This window comes from Capra hircus, chromosome 13, assembly GCF_001704415.2.
Source record: "Capra hircus breed San Clemente chromosome 13, ASM170441v1, whole genome shotgun sequence".
Taxonomy (NCBI): domain Eukaryota; kingdom Metazoa; phylum Chordata; class Mammalia; order Artiodactyla; family Bovidae; genus Capra; species Capra hircus.
The window spans coordinates 63464257-63485026 of record NC_030820.1 but is presented as its reverse complement, the minus strand read 5'-3'; the positions used below and the strand labels follow the sequence as shown (position 1 = coordinate 63485026).

General features: G+C 47.6%; 1 protein-coding gene across 1 annotated transcript; it reads right to left on the bottom strand.

Annotated features, from left to right (window-relative positions):
- DYNLRB1 (dynein light chain roadblock-type 1) lies at positions 1825-19478 on the bottom strand. Its single transcript, XM_005688477.2, has 4 exons — positions 19370-19478; positions 10769-10844; positions 5628-5795; positions 1825-2168 (listed from the first exon to the last, which is right to left on the bottom strand). The coding sequence occupies exons 1-4, from the start codon at positions 19370-19372 to the stop codon at positions 2125-2127; spliced, it is 291 nt and encodes a 96-aa protein (XP_005688534.1). The 5' UTR covers positions 19373-19478; the 3' UTR covers positions 1825-2124.

Below are 20770 nucleotides of genomic sequence, written 5' to 3'. Positions count from 1 at the left end.
AGTACAGAAAACACTAGGGTATTCGCATGTGTTATAGCATTATTTAGTGGAATGAATCCAAGGCAAGCTTCCCGGGTGTGAGGTTCCACTGCCCAGGGGATTAGGAGGTGGAGCATCTTTCTGTTCATAGACCATCTGGTTTTCCATAAAGCCAGAGGGAGCCCAAACTTTCCTCGGGGCCTGGAGGGAAGTTTTACGATGGAGAATTTTAAGGCAAACAAGAGGGAGTGGTCGGGGAACTAAATGCAGGGAGGAGGGCCAGGTCCCTAAACCACTTCCAAACTCTTACCCTGGAGCCAGACTTCCTATAGTCCTGTAATAGAAACCTGACCTCTCCTCTGGGGTAATTTGTCAACCAGACCATCTTCCCCTGCTACTCTTTTTGAAGAAACTCAAGATAGGACAGGAGAACCTTAGATTTGAATCCAAGACTCAATAGCCTCTGAGAACAAAGACAATGGTGGTCACATCGCACTTCCTCTGGAGCCCTGAATCTCTGAGAGAATTACTTATCAGTGTAGTCTGTGATCACCACTTCCCCACCCACAGCGACAGGAAGAGCACGAAGTGACTGACCAGAGGATCAGGTGTGCTTGAAGATTTGGGGGTAAGTATTTAAAAGGATTATTTCTATACTAAGACAAACAGATTATGAAGTGAAAAGTTCCTATGATCTTCCACTAAAACAGATTTTGAAGAAATTTTGCTGAGCCCTTATAAACTACACCTCCAGGCTCCCAAGGGTACACTCCCCTGGGAATGCACTGTGAAGGAAACTTCACTGGAAAATTTAGAAAAGCATTTTTGTTGGATGGACACACTCACACTGGGGATGGAGGTTACTGCTGGGGAAGGAAGCAGGACAAGGAGGGGGAAAGCTGAGGTTTGCTTTATAGTTGAAATCTTTTACTTCTGTCAGTCAGTGTTAGTCATCTTAGTCGTGTTCAACTCTTTGTGACCCCATGGACTGTAGCCCACCATCCTTTGTAGATGGAATTCTCCAGGCAAGAATACTGGAGTGGGTTGCCATTCCTTTCTCTCAGGGGATCTTCTCCACCTAGGGATCCAACCCAAGTCTCCTACATTGCAAGGGGATTTTTGATCATCTGAGCCACCAGGGAAGCCCTTTTCCTCTGTCACAAGAAACAAAAGACAAAAACAAACCCTAACAAAAAGTAAATACACGTAGTTTCGGGAGGGAAAACCCCCAGAGTGCTGCTGAGCGACCAATGGCCTACGGCTTGGCTTCACTGAGTGGTGAACGCACCCCCTGACCCCGCCCGCCCCACTGCACCCCATTCCGCGCCTTAAGGGAAGGCGGATGCTTACTCAGGGTGAGCACATGGGTGAACCAAACCACTTAGGATTTCTGGGGAAGGCAGTATGGAAACAGCAGAGCTCCTGGAGTCGGAGCCCTGTGCTCCGTCCATGAGGTCTCAAGCAAGCCATTCCGGAGAACCCAACTTCCTGACTGTTAAAGACGCTGAACCACCCCGTCCGCAGCGAACTGCAAGGGTGATATGAGCCACACCTGGCACTCAACAAATTTCGCTCTCCTTTCCCTAGTGAAGTGCAGTCAGAAAAAAATCTTTCAAACCACTGATGGGGATGAGAAACGATAAAAGGGATGGCGAGGGCCAAGAGGCCCAGAAACCGGGACAGCAGTTATAAGCCGTGTCCGGCTCAGCAAGTGCGGCCACAGGTGCTGAAGGAGCACAGAGCACCCCCGGCTGCGGGCGGTGCGGGCGCAGCCTCCGGACCACGTGACCACACAGGAAGCGAGACCCTTTCAACCCCGTGTTTAAAGACACACAGCCAGCCGGGTGAGCATTCTGGTTATTTTTAGTTAAAGAAAAGCAGCCTCTTCCAAGGGCGACAAAGTCAGAAGGAAATGGGGCGTGGGCTTCCCACGAGCTCTTGCTGCGAAACCTGGGCGTGGCTTCCTCCCGGAAATCGGGCAGCCGGCCAGGAGGGGCGCGGGGGAGGGGTGCGGCCCACCCGGCCACGGACTGGCCTGGGAGGGCGCCAGCGTGCCTTCCACGTGCCCGTCAGTGGACATGACTAACACTATTACTCTTGAGGGGCATTAAATTAAGGAATGACGCAGGGAGCCAAGAAAACGGCTTATTCAGTTGGATTCTGAATCACAATCAGGAAATAGTCTTTATCTGCAAGAGAGGAAACATGAAAAAAAAGAATCACCAACTGTAAAATGGGAGAAAAACACACCACAAAGCCAATAAATCATTCAATCACCGACTGTAAAATGCTGGTGCGGTGGAGAGGGATGAAAAGCATGGATGCTCAGGCTGCTTCCTGTGGCTGGGAAACAAGATGAACCCGCATGTTTGCTGTGCGGGCTTCTGCACACGCCATAAGCAAGCAGGCTCCTAACCCTGCCCAGCAGTGGCGCTTGGCAGAGCACCCGCATTTCTAATCTTCCCAGTACCAACAGAGAGGTAGGGTTATCAAGTTTTGGGGTTGGGAAACTCAGGTTCAGAGTTTAAATGAACTGCCTACAGTACTGGTTCTCCAACTAGAGTGCTGGAATAACCGGGAGGGCTGTTTAAAACAACACAGATGGCCCCACTCCAAGGACTTGGACTCCCTGGGCCTGGGGTGGAGCCTAAAAATTTGCATTTTAACAAGCTCCAGGTGATGCTGATGCTGCAGGTTCTGGGAGAACCACTTGTTTAAGGTTACCAGGATAGTTAGTATCCAAGATGGAATTCTAACCTCAACACTGCTGCTGCTGCTGCTAAGTCGCTTCAGTCATGTCTGACTCTGTGCGACCCCACAGACAGCAGCCCACCAGGCTCCCCAGTCCCTGGGATTCTCCAGGCAAGAATACTGGAGTGGGTTGCCATTTCAACCCTGCTGGTCTTGGGTTAATGTCAGTTCTGTCACAAGTTCAGTTGCTGGCCTTCCAGAACCTTCTGAACTAGAAAATTTCAAAGGCACCAGGTCAAAGGGGGCCAAAGCACCTGAGTTCCAGCTCTGGGGATCAAGCCAGTCAGAAGGAATGTCCGTTATGAAATCACAGCAAGTCCAAGTCCTCTGGGGTGAGCCTGACTGCCTCTCATTTTACAGAAGAGGAAATGGGAGAAGCAGGGTGTTTAAACTTTGCCCACTTAATAATCACACTCAAACATTTACCAAGGCTTCCCCGTGCTGGCTCTGGGTTGATCCCTTCTCAAACAGCATCTCAGTGAATCCTCAAATCACTTTATGAGGCAGGGACCAGTGTTTTCTTATTTTTACTAATGAGAACACTAAGGCTCAGAGAATTAAATGACTTGGCCAAGCCAAGGCTAATACGCCAGGTGGGAGAGCTGAGTTTGACTCAGGTGCTGGGTGCCTCTGGTCTGCTGCTTGCTGAACACCTGAAAACCTTGGCCATACCTGCTTTGTGTCTGTTCAGAGTCAAGCCTAAACCTTGCTTCTTCCCTTGACAATGGACATCTCGGAAGGACCAGCTATTATCTAACAAGTCTCATGGCTAAGCAATCTGTGTAAGTGAAAAATCACTAACAAAAACAGAAATAACAAGCTACCAACACAGCTAATGAATAGATACTATTAGCAATACCCAGGTCTTTTCTTCCAAATAACCAGGCTCCACATTCAATAACAGCACTCCAGTGCTTTGTGGGAAGTAGTGTGTTAAGGCTTGATTGCCCTGTGTTAACTCAGGTGTTCCAAGCAGACATTCTTAGAAGCGTTAAGCCAAGAAATGCTGTCTATGGAGAGTCTGGCGATTTGGAGATATCATTTGTCCTTGCTTCACACTGTGAGCTCCCATGTGGGGCACGAGGTCTGCTCCGATTTGGAGGGTTGGCAGCCTAACTTTTAGGGGAGTGGAGGTTTGTCTGTAACCACAGAGCATGAAATCTTGAGAGGGATTTGAGTTTAAATCTGATCTCAAGCTTTTCTGCTGACCTCGTGCCAACATATTCAACCAGATGAGGCATCCCGAATACCAGAGCAGGACCATCCCCTGCCAGACATTTTACAGAGATGGAAACAGGTTTGCTGGTGCTCTGTGATTTGCTTAAGGTCAGACTCATAAGAGGTGAAGCTGGAAAAACCGCTGGCGTGTCCGCTGCAGTCTGTTTTCTGACAGTATCAGAGACCTCATCATCGGTTGGCCTGAGACCCATTAGACGATGATGATGATAAACCATGTATGTATGTCTTTGGAATAAATGACCCTTAAGTTATTCTATGTTTTCACTTGGAACTGACCTGCTCTGTCCCCAGCCCTCTAGGGAGTGTCCCCAGGAGACCGGGGGCCCCTGTGACTGGCTCTATGGGGCTCTCCTTCACAGCCTTCCAAACAGCGCCACTGGGCCCGGACAGGCCTGGGGACAGGAGCAGGGATGCCCTGCTGCAAGGAGGGGCTGGCCCCTCTCAAACGACCTCAGAATTCTGCAGCCAGCCCCCTCGCCGCCTGTGTGGCAAGCCCAGGGCCAGTCACTGTGCCAGCCTTCCCCCTGCCCGCCTTTGTCCAGGCCCCCAATCAATCCTATTACTGACTGCCTTGAAAAAACCTCCGCTCACTAAGTCAAGTCAGACAGCTAAGTTTGGCGCCTGAGGCCTTCTAAACTGGACCACACACATCACCTCCCCTCCTTCCTACACGCATCCTGCTGCTCTAGACAGGCTGCACTGCAGCCGCCTCCAACACCTCACGCTCACTCACCTCAGGGCTCAGCCACAAAGGGGACGGTGAGAGAGGAGTAACTGCAGACAGTGCTGGAGGGTCTGTCTACCACAGCAGGCCGTGCATGTGAGTGAAGTGGGGCAGGGCAGGTGGCCCTGCTGACCCCTCCTGTGGTCAGGTGCTTAGGGGCACCTCCCAGGGTGAGCATCTCGTCACCCTGAGAATAGATGCTAAGACGGTACTGTTTGCACCGCACAGTCCCCAAGTACTTCATGTGAAAACAGAGCAATCCCTTCCCGTGCTGGAGGAAAGACTGTCTGCATGGGGACCAGAGAAACAGGACTGTATTTAAGAACTGGGCAAACTGATGTTTTCTGTGTTTTTTTTTAGAATGAATGAGTGCATGGTGGTTTTGCCTCACGCTTTGGTTTAGAATCACTGCATTCTTTTTCCTTCGGGCACAGCTCCAACTCCACCATCACCACCACCCCGCCCCCCAACTCGCTTCCTCTTCACCTGTGCCCTCCTCTGGGAAGCCTTTGCTGACTGCCACAAGCAAGCCTAATCACGCCCTCCTCCATGTGCCCAAGTGCTCCTTGAGTTCCCCCAAATCATGACTGACCAACACGCGCGCACGCACACACACGCGCACACGCGCGCGCACACACACACACACACGTACGTCTATCTCCCCCATGATACTATAATTCCCTACTAGGGCCCAGAATTCCCTACTAGGGCCCAGAACCCAGGACAGGGTCTGCCTAGAGTCACTGTGAATGAGGACTTGCTGGGGATGCCAGCCGGGCTGGGCCAGGTGATGGGACTCTCCAATCTGTACCTTCTGCTCTTCAGGCCTTTCTGAGGAACCCACGGACACACCCACACCCGAAGCCTTCCCAATAGCTACAGAGCCTGCACAGTGAGGGTCTGCTCTCAAGTGGGGATGGGGAAGACCCCTTACCTGGTGCAACCATAATTTCATTTTTCTTGGAGCGAATTCGAAGGAAGGTGAGGTCATTCTGGGGGTCAATTTCGCGCACGGTGCTCCGGGCCTTCAAGATGAAGTTGTGCATGAGGTTGGCGTACTGTGTGGTGGTGGGGTTGTCCATGGTGCTCTTGATGGGAATGCCTGCGGGGAGAGCAGAGACTGAGCAGAACCCTGGGAGTGCCTTTCTGCCCTGCTCCCAGCCCCGCACCCAGAAGTCCAGAGCCTAGACTGGCAGTTAACACTCATCGCCCAGTGTTCACTGAGGACTTGACAGGCAAGTGCTGAGCACTTGAAGGATGTTAGCTCCAGTCCCCAGAACTGCTCTAAGGATGGTGTCACCATCTTTACTTGTCAACCAGGCAACAGAAGCTCTGAGCAATGAGGTGGCCTGCTGAGGTCTCACAGCAGAGAAACAGAAGCAGTGGGGCCAGGATTCCAATGAAGTCCTGCCGGCTTCACTGCTGGGCTCCCTTCACAGGGCCACATACTGACTGGTTTCCAGAAACAGAAGGATAGACTATCACTCATAACACTGAGAATATGAACAAAGAATAGTTCCTACAAATCTGTAAATACTGAAAAGTACAAGAAGGTCAGCCCGTGCCAAGACAGAACCATCACTAGTGTTTTAAAGCTCCAGTTCCAAAAAAAAAAAAAAGCTCCAGTTCCTAACAAGGAAGGCTTAGGGCTCAGGCATAAACACACTGTCTACACACATGACGGTGCCCCCAAGTTAAAGCCTGTTTCTCTGCCTGCACACATCCTTGTAAACAGCGTTGCTACTGCTTTCAATGAGCCCACAAGTGGCCATTCCACAGGGTTAATCATTCCCCTATTGCTGGGGACTCAGGCTGCATTTTTTACTTAATCACCTCGTACTGAACAACATCCTGCACCAAGCCTTTCCTGTTTTGAGGACTGCGTCCTTGCAATGAACTATTAAATGGCCCGCCCTCACTGGACGGTGCCTGTTGTCATGGAGGTGAGGGATGGGGCTTAGCTTGAGACACCTCAGGCCATGACTAGGTCATCAGAAGCCAATGAATCACTGTAACATGTCAGTTAGAGGCTCCAGCGATGGGGCCCCAAGTGCTCACAGTGCACAGGCTCTTGTGACAAGTGTGCCCCAAGTCGCTCCCCACACATCAGTGGCTGGATTTCGGCTCTAGGACCCTGCCATCTGGCCTAGAACTGACCAGCCAAAGGCTCAGCCAAAGACAGTCACCCGCAGACCTACCCATGGGTGGCAAGAAACTGACCAAACCTTGTCTTATTATGGCACAGTGAGTATAGGCAGAAGAGGGCATGGGAGCAGGAGCAGCAGCAGTGAGTCAGAGGCTGTTCTGAGCCAAGTGGCGTTACGAGGACAGGTTGCAGTGATCACTTGCCTCTAAAGGAGGAGATGACCAGGTCACGAGGGCAGATGTTGTGTCCTAGGTGGCAACTAGGTACCCACCAGGGCCCCACGAGGCCTCATTCAGTGGTGGAACCTTCCTTGGGACAGCAGTATAAGCAGCTGGGGAGATGACCAGTAGGAACTCTGAAATCGAGGACCTGGGCTTCTCCCCTGGCTCTGCCCCTTCCTGGCTACGTGGCCTTACACAAGTGATCTAACCTAAGCCTCCATTTCCTTATCTGTAAAATAATGCCTGTGCTTCATCGTGCTGCTGGGAGGCCTAAATGGGTCTTAATTCATCTGAAAATATTGAGCAAAAGCATGCACAGAGTAAGTGTTGATTTATTATTGACATTACCCATGCTATAAACCCCATCCCCAGGTAACCTGAGGGGCCAGTCTTGAGGCCTGGCAAAGTCTGGGGGTGGGTGGGGGTCAAGCCCCTTGGCTTTCTTTTTGTATTCCGTCAGGCCACCTTCTCTCAGGTCCCTCTGCCTGGAGCTGTCTTTCCCTTCCCTGCTCTCTCCTGACTCCCGCTGTCCCTCATGTCTCCCTCCACCCCCGGATGTGGTCAGGTGCCCCTGACGCCTGTCCCCAGCAGACTGGACGCTCCCGAAGGGCCAGAGGCAGATCTGATGTGCTCACCAGTGTCTTTAGGGAGACTGCATCAAATATTTATGACTGTTGTTAAAAAATGAGTAGACACAGGTGTGCTTTTAGTAGTTCAAATATACTGTCATGAGTGTGATCACATGTCTACCAAGTGAGAGGGTGTGTAAGGGAGAAAAGAAACTAACCTCTTGTTGGCTCGCTGTAAAAACGAAAGAAAACATGGAGCTGGCAGGGTGGGGACGGAGGGCAGGGACCAACACTGGGGATAATTTCAAACAAGCACAAGAGAGAATTCCAGATTCACAGGATGCCAGAGCTGGGGAACACCTCAAAGACAGCCGAGTGAGTAGGTGGCCTACTGCAGGCCGTGGCCTCCACAAACGGGGGCTGAGCGCCTGCAGTGGTGGCTGGTCACCTCAAAGCCGTGATTTCGAATCTGGGGCTCAGATCTGTCAGGTTGTATAGCCAGGTCCGCCCACCAACCCCCCTCATCAATCAACAATTAAAACACAATAATAAAACTTAACAGGTATTTATTGAGAACCAACTTTGTGTCAGCATTACTGTGGGTGCTGGGGATACAGAAATGATCACAAGATAAAGCTCTGCCCTCAGGGATTTACACATTTGAGACTTTTATTTTGCCCTGTGTGGGTAGCAGCAGATGGCAGGGGGTCTGGAGGGTACAAATAGGATGTTCCTTACATTCCATTCTTGGTTAAGTCTGCTTAAAGGTACATTTTTATTTTGAAACATCATTTAAATCTGGCCAAGGGTGAGACATCACCAGGCAGTGGCAGGTGGTTGGCAAGCGACTGGGACAAGAGCATGTCCTGATTTCAGAGGAGGGGAGCAATCCCTCCGGGTTGAGCTGGTCAGGGAGGACATCCTGCTGGAAGAGGCAGCTGAACTGAATCACGGAGGTGGAAAGCCCCAGAGGTGTATCAGAGATCCCTAATACAATCACCCTGACTGAGCACCTCTAATGCAAGCCTTCAGAAGGGTTAAGGGTCCCCCAGAGCAGTGAGTTCTGACCACCTCCATCTGTGGCTGGGTGATCCAGGGCAGGTCAACCTGACTGCTCTCAGCTTCTGGTTTGTCATCTGAAAAATGGGCAAATGTTCCTACTTTGCAGAAATGTGTGAAATGTAAATGAGAATCTGAAGAGGGAGATCTATGAATGGACCACAAATTAAAAAACACACGGGGAATTTCCTGGTGGTTCAGTGGTTAGCACGCTATACTTCCACTGCAGAGAGCACAGGTTCGATCCCTGGTCAGGGAACTAAGATCCTGCATGCTGTGTGGCTCTGCCATCAAATAAACAAGCAAATAAACAGACGGATAAAGAAAGAAGCACACAAGAATTTTTGACATTCGTGTGGCATTTACTATACATCAGGCACTGTTCTAAAAGCTTCCCTCAGAAAGAGATAGTGTGACTGTCCACATTTTACAGATGAGAAAACAAGCTGAGAGGTTAAGTGACTTGTTTAAGATCACATAGCTGGTAAGAGAGTAGAGTCAGGATTCACGCCCAGGCAGTCTGATTGCACATTCCACATTAGCTACTGTGCCATGCTGCCACAATAGTACACAAAAAGTAAGTGCTCATCAGCATCAAAAAGGTAAGAAGTTGGGGCTCTATTTTCCTAATGAAAAAGCTCAACTTTGAGGGCAGTTTTACACAAGAATGAAGGCTTGTGGTCTGGAATACTGGTGGCAGTCTAGGGGGTCCCAGCTGGGGAGTCAGCCCCTGGGGCTGTTTCTAAAATGTCTATTTACAGAAGAGTCTCATACCAAGTCTTCTGGGTCTTAGAGCAAGAAGCTCCTTGGAGCAAGGACCAAGGAAGCAGCTTGAGGCGGCTAAGTTCTGAAGAGGGGAAGGGAAAGCCCTGGCCACCCAGCTGATGAGTGGTGGACCTGAGATGCCTCCCATAGTGTCCTCAGGCTCCCCACCCCGCTGCCTCTGAATGCAGTGACCACACGGTTTAATCAGAGCCTGACAAAGCTGGGGCACACATTCTACCTAGCTATGGGCTGGCCAGGGTCTGACGACTTGGAAAACAACATTCTAACTGAGGACACGCCACCTTCAATTTGTTACCCTTGGTGACTTTCATTCTGCTCTATTTAAGCAGGCACTGTTGAGAATTCTGCCATTCCAAAATAAGGCCCAGAATGACAATGCATACACACAGAGGCTCTCCAGGAGCGTCAAACAAAGCCAAGTGGACTGAATGCACTGGGCTGGAGAATGGGGCGGGGGCCCAGCTGGGGGACCCTGGACACAGCCGGGGACTGAGCCCAGCAGCCACTCTCTGGTCCTTCAGGGAACCCTGTGGGAGAAAGAGCCCAAGTGCACTCGGACAGACTTGGGGTAAAATCTTGGCTCTATAATGGCGGGGAAATCGAATTTCTAGACTCACTCTTCTCCACTGCAAAATGGAGACAACAGAGCCACATCAAGAAATGACAGAAAGGACCTGTCTGTGGAGAACCAGCCCGCGGCCTGGCAGAAAACAGGTATGTAATAGTATCGGTCTCCTTCTTCATCACGTCTACTGTGGTTTGAGAAAAACTAGCATCTGTACTGTTTTACAGTTGTTGAAATAATGTCCCAGAAGAGGAAGGAAAACTATAGGCCCAAAGCAGCTGACAGCAGTGTGAGACAGCAGAAGAGAAGCAGAGACAACATTAAGGGGGAATGAAGAATGGACACTGGGCTGGAGCTAAAAATTTTGCGTATGTGAACCACGGAGCAAAATCAAAACCCCAAGCAGGAACTCGTGAGTAAACAGATGCAAGAGAGTAACAACTATAATTATGACCAAGAGAAAAGGCACTGGACAAGGGCTGACTGAAGAAGTATGGCACACTGAGAAGTATGACGTGTCAGGGCAGTGGGGTAGGGAGGATTTTTCCTTTTTTAAAATTTAGAATTCTAGTAATGGTACTAGGAAACTGGAGGTGACTTAAAAAAAATAAAAGGATGAGAACTAGATCAGGTACATGAGAGGCTTAGTAAAAAGCAACCATTATGCCGTGCCGGGCTCTTTTCTGGGGGCCGGCCAGCACTCAGCTCATGGCTGGAAGGAGGGTGTACCTTCTGTGTTTACCACGATGATTCCCTGCACACCCTTCTGGCTCTGGAGTCGTTTCAGGGTCTCCTCCACCTCTGCCTGCCAGAGAGAATAAGACCAAGGTTAGAGCAGTCAGGAAGCCTGGATCAACTCCCTCGTACCCGAGGCAGATGAATCACACTCCCCAACAACAAACAGCTAATACCCGGGCACGTGGCACCTCCTGCAAGCTCCCTGGGACTACCTAGAACAGTCCTGAGGCCACCAGCATCGAAACCAACAGTGTGGGGTGGGGCTGCTCCCTCTGCCCACCAGGGGCTCTCTGCCCCTCACTTAGTAGGGAGCAGAACTCAAATACTATTCCCAGGAGTATAGGCACATCCATGACTCAGCTACTTGGTACAGCTGGGGGACAAACCAGAGGAAACTAATGATTTGAAAAATTCCAAATGGAGGTGTCTAACAGGAAGGAGATACACAGTCATCTGTGGCCTGAAGAGCACATCCCAAAGGAAGCAAAATGATCCCATGAGGATGGACTCAGTGACTGGTAAGCTGGCACCTGAGACAGTGTGACCCAGCACACAGCCAGAGGAAAGGCAGGGGAGGGGCTCGTGAACCCTGCATCGTCAGGAGCTGGTCTGGGTGGGCGACTCTGGCACGTGCGATTTGTAAACCGAGTGGACAATCAGACTGTGAGTCCTCACCTCGCCAGGCAAGACCTTCTCTGTTGTTACTCCCATCTCTTCTACCCTTCCCTCCACTCTCCACCTGTATGTCTGTGTCTCCCTGCCTCCACAGCTTTTACCAAACAAGGCTTCTTCTTCGCTGAAATCCAACAAATTCTTCAGGATCATCTTAGATATCACGTCCTCCACGAAGCCTTTACTGATTCCAATTCAGTGGCCTTTGGCCATTTCCGACGGACTCCCTGAACTCTTGACTGTCTCTCTCTCTGGGAATCAGTAAGTGTTGTTTGACTTAAAGTCTCTCTAATGGTCTGCAGAGCAGGGGCTCAATGAACAGCTGTTAAACTGAACTAGGCCTAACTCCCCCTGTGGATGGAAATTGGTCTTCAAGTGTTTGATCTCAGGAGGTCCCTTCTAGACCCATCCAGAATCTAGTGAGATGCTCCTCACAGGCTGAAGGTCAGACTCTTGGACACAGAGGCTCTGTTCACCAAAAGAGAGTGGTACCCCACCCTCACAGGCTGATGAGCTGGCCCAGAGGAGGAGCTTCTCGGCAGAGGATGGAGACAGCACAAAGAAAGATTGTTTTTCTAGTAGGCCCAAGCCTCACAATCCAGTCACTGCCACCCACTTTCCACTGACGTGTGAATACTCTCAAATGCTGGAGGGAAGGGCAAACAAGTTCCTCCTACAAAATGGCAAAGAGCCTGACGCCTCTGTAATGTGGAGCCTTGGTAAAAGGACATGGCTAGCTATGTGGACTGAAAGTACAACGCAGTGGGTTATGCGTGGATGAGATCTTAATTCATTCATTGGACTTTCACTGAGCTCCGACCACACACTATTCCGGAGAGGAGTGAGAGTATTATAGGATAGTGGTCAATACTACACAGTACTCAACCTGACCTGGTAGCCCTCCTGGAAATTCATCCTAAGGAAACGATCCGAGAGAACTAAGGGCAAGATGTTTGCTGCAGTGACATCTTTAGTAACAAGAAGCAGGAAGAGCCAAAACTGCCCAACATCTAGGGACAACATCAAGGGGATTACGAATGTCCATTCACAGGAATATAACACATTAACGACAGTAATCAGAATATTTATAACACCTTAAAAAGAAAGTGCTTGGGAAATGGCATCCGCGTGAAAACAAGAAGAGGGCTAGAAGGATCACGAATGAAATAAAAAGCCACACCAAGAGCAGGGAATTATAGATAAGGTTTTCTTTTTTTTTAACAGCCTCTTTTACTCTATTGTATTATTTTTATTTAAAAACATTTTTTAACCCATCTCTCTGTGTATCCAAGAGATCACAGATCTCTGACATGGGACTACGGAGCTCTGACATTCTCAACATTGCAAGAATAAGAATACCTAAGAATAAGCAGGATGGCAGTTTAGGACATTTCAATCAACGTGCAATCAAACTAGGCATGGGGAAAGCTAAATATGGCAGAATCGAAGTCCAAAATACCCCTGGAGGTTGGAAAGTGAGGCTGAAATGAAAAAGATGAAATTCTGTACGACAATCATTCGATAACTGTATGGGAATCTTCTATGTGTCAGATGTTGTTTAGGCCTAGGGGTGCTGTGCTGGACACAGTACAACAAAAACCCTGTCCTCATGAAACTGATTTGGGGGGTGGAGTGGGGGGAGGGAATCAGACATTAAGCAAAAGCATAAATAAAATACAAATGTCAGATTCAGTAGGGATGGGGGATCTGGAAAGCAAGGGGCTGACGGCAATTTTAAACAAGGTGGTCACAGAAGGCCTCGCTAAGGTGATAGTTGAGTAGAGATCTGAAAAGAAACAAAGGAGCTAACCAGGTGGATTTCCAGGGAGTGTTCCAGAAAAAATGCAAAGGGGTCAGTGTGGCTGAGGGCAGTGGGTGGCAGGCAGCCAGAGGAGAGGGAGGCAGGATCAGACTAGATTTCAGCAGTGTCGTAGACCAGAGTGATGACTTTGGTTTTTAAAGGCAGGGGGTATGAGGAGCCACTAGCAGGTTTTGGGTGAGCAATGACAAGATCTGTTTCATAAGGATGCCCTGGCTGCTGTGTGGAGAATGGACTGCAGGGGGCAAGCACAGCCCACCGGAACCCGGCCTGGCCTGGTGAGTACTGCTCTTTCCGAAAGCAAGCAACCTCCTCTCCCTCACTCACCACTAGATGTAACTAACTCCCAAGTCTCTGGGCTCCGCTCATGAGCCTCCTGTGTGAGGCCTGCTCTGGACACCTGCCCCTCTTCTAGGTACCCAAGGCACCCTGACTCCATGGCACTTAGCAGCAATGAGTGTAACTATCTGTTCTGCTTATCTCCTGCTGCTGCTGCTGCTAAGTCGCTTCAGTCGTGTCCGACTCTGTGCGACCCCAGAGACGGCAGCCCACCAGGCTCCTCCATCCCTGGGATTCTCCAGGCAAGAACACTGGAGTGGGTTGCCATTTCCTTCTCCAATGCATGAAAGTGAAAATTGAAAGCGAAGTCGCTCAGTCATGTCCGACTCTTTGGGACCCCATGGACTGCAGCCTACCAGGCTCCTCCGTCCGTGGGATTTTTCCAGGCAAGAGTACTGGAGTGGGGTGGCATTGCCTTGTCTGATCTCTTCCTCCAGACCCAAGGAAACCTGGGAGCAGGAACCCAGATATTTTGTAATCCCAGTACCTGGTACAGCTTAACAGATACTTGAGGAACAAATAAAAACCATTTCCTCAACTGTGTTTTACAAAAATCAACCTTTTTAAGTATAGTACCCTGGGCTTACAGTAACCAGCATGATGAGCAAGGGTTTATATGATCCTAAATTTAATGAGACCCAACCACTGAGATCTAGCTGCTTAAAAGGTAAACATGCTTACCAAAAAAGGGAGGACACACAAGTATACCTGACCTACTCAGTATCTGCTACAGGTCAGATATTAGGATGAATGTCTTCAGACACATCTCATCTGAACCTTCCATGGTTAGTATGAGATCCATTTTACAAGGAGGAAACCAAGGTTCAGAAAGGAGAAGCATTTTGCCCAAGGACACACAGCAGGTCAAGAGAAGTGTTGAATACACCACTGACTACAAATGAAGATGTCCCCATCCTCACGAGTTCAGATTTTGGTACAAGAGACTTTCAAAAACAAGTGGCAATACTCTTGCAGCGTACAGGGATGAGGGCCGGGGGGCCGGGGTGGGCAGGGGGATGCTTCTTGGATGAGTGTGGTCAGAACACCCAAGGATGTAATCCGTAAGCCAAGAACTAAATGATGAGAAAGAAAAGTACTCCAGAAAGCAGCATGAAAACTAACATAGTGAAATGGGAAGCAGTTTGGCATGTTCTAGGAATGGAGAATCGGTATTAGAAGGTTTTTGATTCTCTGCTAATCTGACAAGCAAAACCCAAGTAACAGAAAGTCAACCTTTCTTTAATTTTTAAGAATTATCAGTGAGGAGACTTCCCTGATGGTCTGGTGGTTAAGAATCTGCCTTGCAATGCAGGGGATGTGGGTTCGATCCTCAGGGAATGAAGATCCCACATGCCATGGAACCATGACTACTGTGCCCCCTGGCCTGGAGAGTCTCTGCCCTGCAATGAAGCTCCCACATGCCACAACTAAGACCCAACACAGCCAAATAAAAAAAAAAGAAGAAGAACTATCAATGAGGCTAGTCAGAAAAAAAAAAAAAACACTTATCAGTGAAGTTAAGCTGGAATTTGACTGTTTGCATCTCTCCTTTTCCAAGTCTTTTGCTTTTTCTACTAATTTTATTTTCAAAAACTCTTAAGTTAGAAATTTTAGATTTCTGCCCATCATATAAATTACACTTCTCCCACTTTTCTAATTTAAGTTTACAGTGTTTTTCAATAATAAGAGGTTCTGAATTTTTATGTAATCAAACTTAATAAAAACCTTTTCCTGGAAGACTAGACAATAGCTTCTCCAGCCTGACCACAGCTAGTAGGGTGGGGTTAGGCCTGGGGGGTGGGGGTCATGAGGTCTACAGGAGGCAGTAGGCACCTGCCTTCAGGAGCAACTGCTTAAAACAAATGTCAGGTTCAGCCCTGAAGGAGCCAAGAAAGAAAACAAACGCTGCCAAAAGGACAAGAGCAGCCACAGCAACATTAGCAGATGCGAGAGTCCCAGCCAGGCATCCAAGTCATGCCACCTTTGTCTCTAAAGTCTGTTATCCCTGCTGTGCTGGCCGACTGGTACCAGATGTATCTAAGTGGATATGCAGCCCCTCGGGGTCGGCTCACATCTCCAAATCCCTGCCCTGTTCCTAGAAAGAGCCCGGCTGCGATCCTCAGCACCCCGAGTCTTTATTTCTATTAACATGGGAGTCTGCACCAGAGAAGGGGCCAGGCTCCTGGGTTCTCTAATTTCTAGGGGCATGCTGCTAACAGACAAAAAAACACTCCAAACAAATAAAAAAACAAGTAGCAGTAAAACCCCAGGATGATTTGCTGGTTTGGCACAGGAGGGGTAACCATTGAAGCAAATGATTCACAAAGAAACTGTGACCAATGTGACGACCAAGCATAAAAAAGTTTTAATTTCTGTTAAAAAGAAATTACAAGGAGGGGACAACATCTGCATCAAATACAACAGACAAGAGAGTAATTTCAAAACATCACAAAGAATGATTAAGAAAAACAGCAAGTCTCTAAAAATTAAGCGGGCAAAAAGGATAAGAGGAGAAAATACACCTCAGAGAAACCACAAACACAAGAAAAATGTTCAACGTTCCCTGTAAATAAAGACATGAAAATTACAGCAATGCCGAGGTTATGTTTTTGAACACTGGCAGTTATTACGGCAAAACTGGTACAAAGGCAATGAGACCTTTTGGGAAAGCTACAGGACAATACTATTATGAGAACCGTATGTGCTGATCCCCTTGCTTCAAATTCTTTGAGAATTTCTCCTAAGGAAATAATCTAATAAATGTGGGGAAAAAAAAGAAAGAAAAACAAACTACACATTCAGAGACATTCATCACAGCGTTATTTCTATTACTGAAGAACTAGACGCAACCCAAATGTATACCGGGGGGAATGTTTAGCAAATTATGATAAAAATATTTCATTGATTATTATTCAGTCACTAAAAGTGATTCATTACAAAGAGAGATAGCAACAAAGTTATATGTCTTTGGGTATTAAAACAAACAGAAACAAAAAACTAGCAGGTGTATCTTGAATGTGAATACATGAACAAAGAGGAAGGAGAATGTACAAAGATGAAAATACTTGTGTGGTGGAGTAAAACGGGATGCTGATTATAGCCGATTTTTATATCACCAGAGTAAAGGGCAATTTGTCATTTTCTACCAAAATGTTCACGGGGTCGCAAAGAATCAGACATGACTGAGCAACTAACACACACACACACCCCCCCCAAAATGTTAAAATGTGCACGCCATAAGTATCACTACTACACAATGCTACATAAACATGAGCATGAGTGGAAAAAGGAAAAAAAAAACAACAGTACTGCAGCACTGTCTGGAATGAAAAACTGTAAACCATCTAAATGGATATAATGCAATGGAATAGGAAAACAGTCCTATAAAAGAATAAAATAGATTTGTATGTATCAACATGAAAAATATTTGTTTTTTTTTAATGAACAAAGTTAAAGAATGAGATTATACATATAACCTAAAATAAGCTTGCGTGTGTGCTTTTCTTAGTCATGTCTGACTCTTTCTGACCCCACGGACTAGCCCGCCAGGCTCCTCTGTCCATGGTATTGCCATTTGGTACTCCGAGGGATCCTCCCAACCCAGGAATCAAATCCTTGTCTCTTACACTGGCAGGCGGATTCTTTACCACTGTGTCACCTTGATACGTATAAATACACACATTCCAATTTCATGTAATAAACATGTTATATACAAATGTGCTTATGCACTAAACAAATCTGGAAGAAGACATATCCAACTGTCAACAGTGATCAGCAGAGGGGAGTGAGATGGGGACTACATATACTTTTCTAAGTTACATATTTCCGTAATGGTTGAATTTGTTAAAACATGCATCTAAAGTATGTTTTGCTTTTATGAATACACAATAGCATGGTACAGGTTGCAGGAAGCTCTGATTCGTTTAAGAAAAAGGGGTCTCATATATATATGTATATATATATATGAAAAGCTATGACAAACCTAGACAAAGCTATGACATAGCTAGAAAACCTAGACGTTGCTAGAAAAGCTGACAAATCTATACAGCATATTAAAAGCAGAGACATCACTTTGCCAACAAAGGTCCATGTACTCAAAGCTATGGTTTTTCCAGTAGTCATGTATGGATGTGAGCATTGGACTATAAAGAAAGCTGAGCACCGAAGAATCAATGTTTTTGAACTGTGGTGCTGGAGAAGGCTCCTCAGAGTCCTGGAGAAGATTCCTGAGAATCCCTCAGACTGCAAGGAGATCAAACCAGTCAATCCTGAAGGAAATCAGTCCTGAATATTCATTGGGAGGACTGATGCTGAAGCTGAAACTCCAATACTTTGGCCACCTGATTCAAAGAACTGACTCTTTGGAAAAGACCCTGATGCTGGGAAAGACTGAAGGCAGGAGAAGGGGACGACAGAGGATGAAATGGGATGGCATCACCGACTCAATGGACATGAGTTTGAGCAAGCTCCAGGAGTTGGTGATGGACAGAGAAGCCTGGTGTGCTACAGTCCATGGGGTCACAAAGAGTCTGACACGACTGAGCAACTGAACTGATATATACATACAGATATAATAAAAGAAACTAACAGTGTTTGTTTCTGAAGGAGACCAAGGTTGGGAGACCGAGGTTGGGGGTCCCAGTTGGGTGGGAGATCTATTTTCCATTTATATCTTTTCAGATTTTCTTTTTAACTGTGTGTAAGATTTATCTGTTAAAAGTTAATTTTTTTCTTTACAGTTTAAAAAGTGATGTGAAAGATGAAGTTACTTCTCTATATTATAACCTAGCTAACTATATAAAGCAAAGTACATTGCTAAACTAGAGGAAAAACTGAAGAGAAAAAGACTAATCGTAATATACCTAATCATAAGTTGTTACTTAACTCCAGATCATGGCATTGTTTCTTATTCCTTTTCCATTTTTCTTATGGTCTTTAAATACTTATATAAGATTTTAAAAAACCATTCACAGGTTTTAAACGTGGGAACGGTTTTAAACCTGATTTAACCTTTAAAAGGTCTTCTCAAGTTATTTTAAAGTTGGGAGGATTAAAAACACAAGAAAACAAACCTGTAATGAGCCCACAGTTCCAGCCAGCAGGGCAAGAACCCCAAGGGTGGATCCCACTCGTTTCTGACTCATGCATCATGTCCCAGCGGCTCAAAAGAATTACGGGGACACAAAGGCAGCAATCAAGCTTCTAGGGTTTAAATCCACCTCCGCCATTTCCTGGGGCAAGACACTTAGCTTCACTGAGATTTAGATTCCAAGTATGTAAAACGGGGATAATGGGTGTACCTACTTATCTATGTAGGTACACCTACATAGTTATGGGGTGTACCTACATGTAGGTATGTAGGTACGGGGAGGCGTTTAGCAGAGCCAGACACGAATTAAGCTTCCAGTAAATGTAATCATTACAGTTACAGTCGTGCAACAAGGTCCAGGATGCTAGGATGCAGGGGTTTGTGGGCAGGCCTTCCCACCTCCATCCACCCCTAGCCGAGGCCTAAACAACTGCTTCCGGTCAAGGGACTGCCGGATCCGGTGGCCCCGCCTCAGTCACTTCTGAGTCCGGAGGCCCACGCCGCCCCAGTTCCGCCTTCCAGACAGCTCGGGCCCGGCCCCGCCCAGCCCCGCGGATGCCCAGCCAGGCGCTCAGAGCCGTCCCCGGAGGATGGAAGGCCAGGCTTATGGTGGTGGAAAGTCGTGCTCGGCCACCTCCCGGCCGCCTGCCACGAGCTCCCAGCGGACACTCACCATCTCGGACCGATCCGGTAGCTCTGCGTCGCCGGCCCTCAGCCCAGTCCCGCAGCCTCTCTGCGCCTGCGCACAACTTCCTGTCAAGGCGGACAGCCTCGATAGCCTATCAGAAACCAGCGTAGGACCGCGGGGCGGGCGGATCTTAGTCAGCTCCCTCAGGGTTCGAGGGGAATTTGCCTTGTGCAGTCAGAAAGTGAGCGGCAAGAGAGCCAAGGAGCACTTCAGCTATGGAAAATTCCTCACTCCCACTGTGCCGAAAAGATGCTGGTTCGCGTTGTTGGACTCACTTGGCAGGCTCTGAGAAGTGGTCAAGGCTAGCCTGGCAGTCTGCATACTCTGAATCCCTGTGTTCCCCTGGAGGAGCCCCTTCACATTTTGTGCTCCCTCACCGTCCCAGAGCCCTGTGTGTGTTCCGTCTTTCACAGAACTTCCTGTGGTCTATAGCAGGGAATGATTTACTAATTAGTGAACCTCCGCGTTACTGGGCTGACACCCTCCCTAACTCCAGCAGGCTCAGTTTAGTTTCTTCTAGTCACTGGAGTTTGCTGAGTTTCAACAGATGATCTAGCTCCCAAATTTCTTTCCACCGTAGCCTCAGTTGGGGAGGATTTGGTTCTCTTTCCATGGGCGTCCGTACATTAACAGGACTGAATAGTGACTTTACAATGAGTAAACCTGGCAGACACCGTGTTAACCGGAGGGTTCAGGTTAACATAGCTGCAAACGGGACATATTCATACGTGCCCTTTGATACCATGCACCAAGGGTACACCACCTCCGGTTTTGTTTTTTTCCACAAAAATCCATGGCCTTAACTGAGAAAACATTAAACTTGAGGGGCATTCTACAATGTGCCCGGGGAAATACTCTTCAAAAAAAAAAAAAAAAATCAAGGTCATGAAAGACTAGGAACGAATGAGGGACTGTCACAGGTTGGATGAGACTGAGAAAAATACTGGTGGAAAAACTGGTGACAGCTGTATAAAGGTTTAAAAAGTTTAGTATAAAAGTTGAGTGTTACTTTATTGATGGTCAAGTTTTTATAATTGTACCAAGTTATATGGGATGTTAACATTGGGGAAAGCCTGGGTGAAGGGTTGTGCAGGAATTCTCTGTACTGTTTTTGCAACAGTTCTGTAAATCTAAAATCATTTCAAAGTAAAGTTTTTTAAAAAAGGATTGGACACAAAGAAATGATTATTGAATGCAGGAAACATTAGAAAAGTGTTTAGCAAGGGAAGAAGGATACAGTGACTGGACCCCAAGATAAGCACAGGAGTATCATCACCATCTTACATATGGTGAACCAGACTGAGAGGGGTGAATGAATTGAACAAGATCATAATCATAAAAGCAAAAAAAAAAAAAGAACAAAAGAGTATGGCTTATAGTTTATGT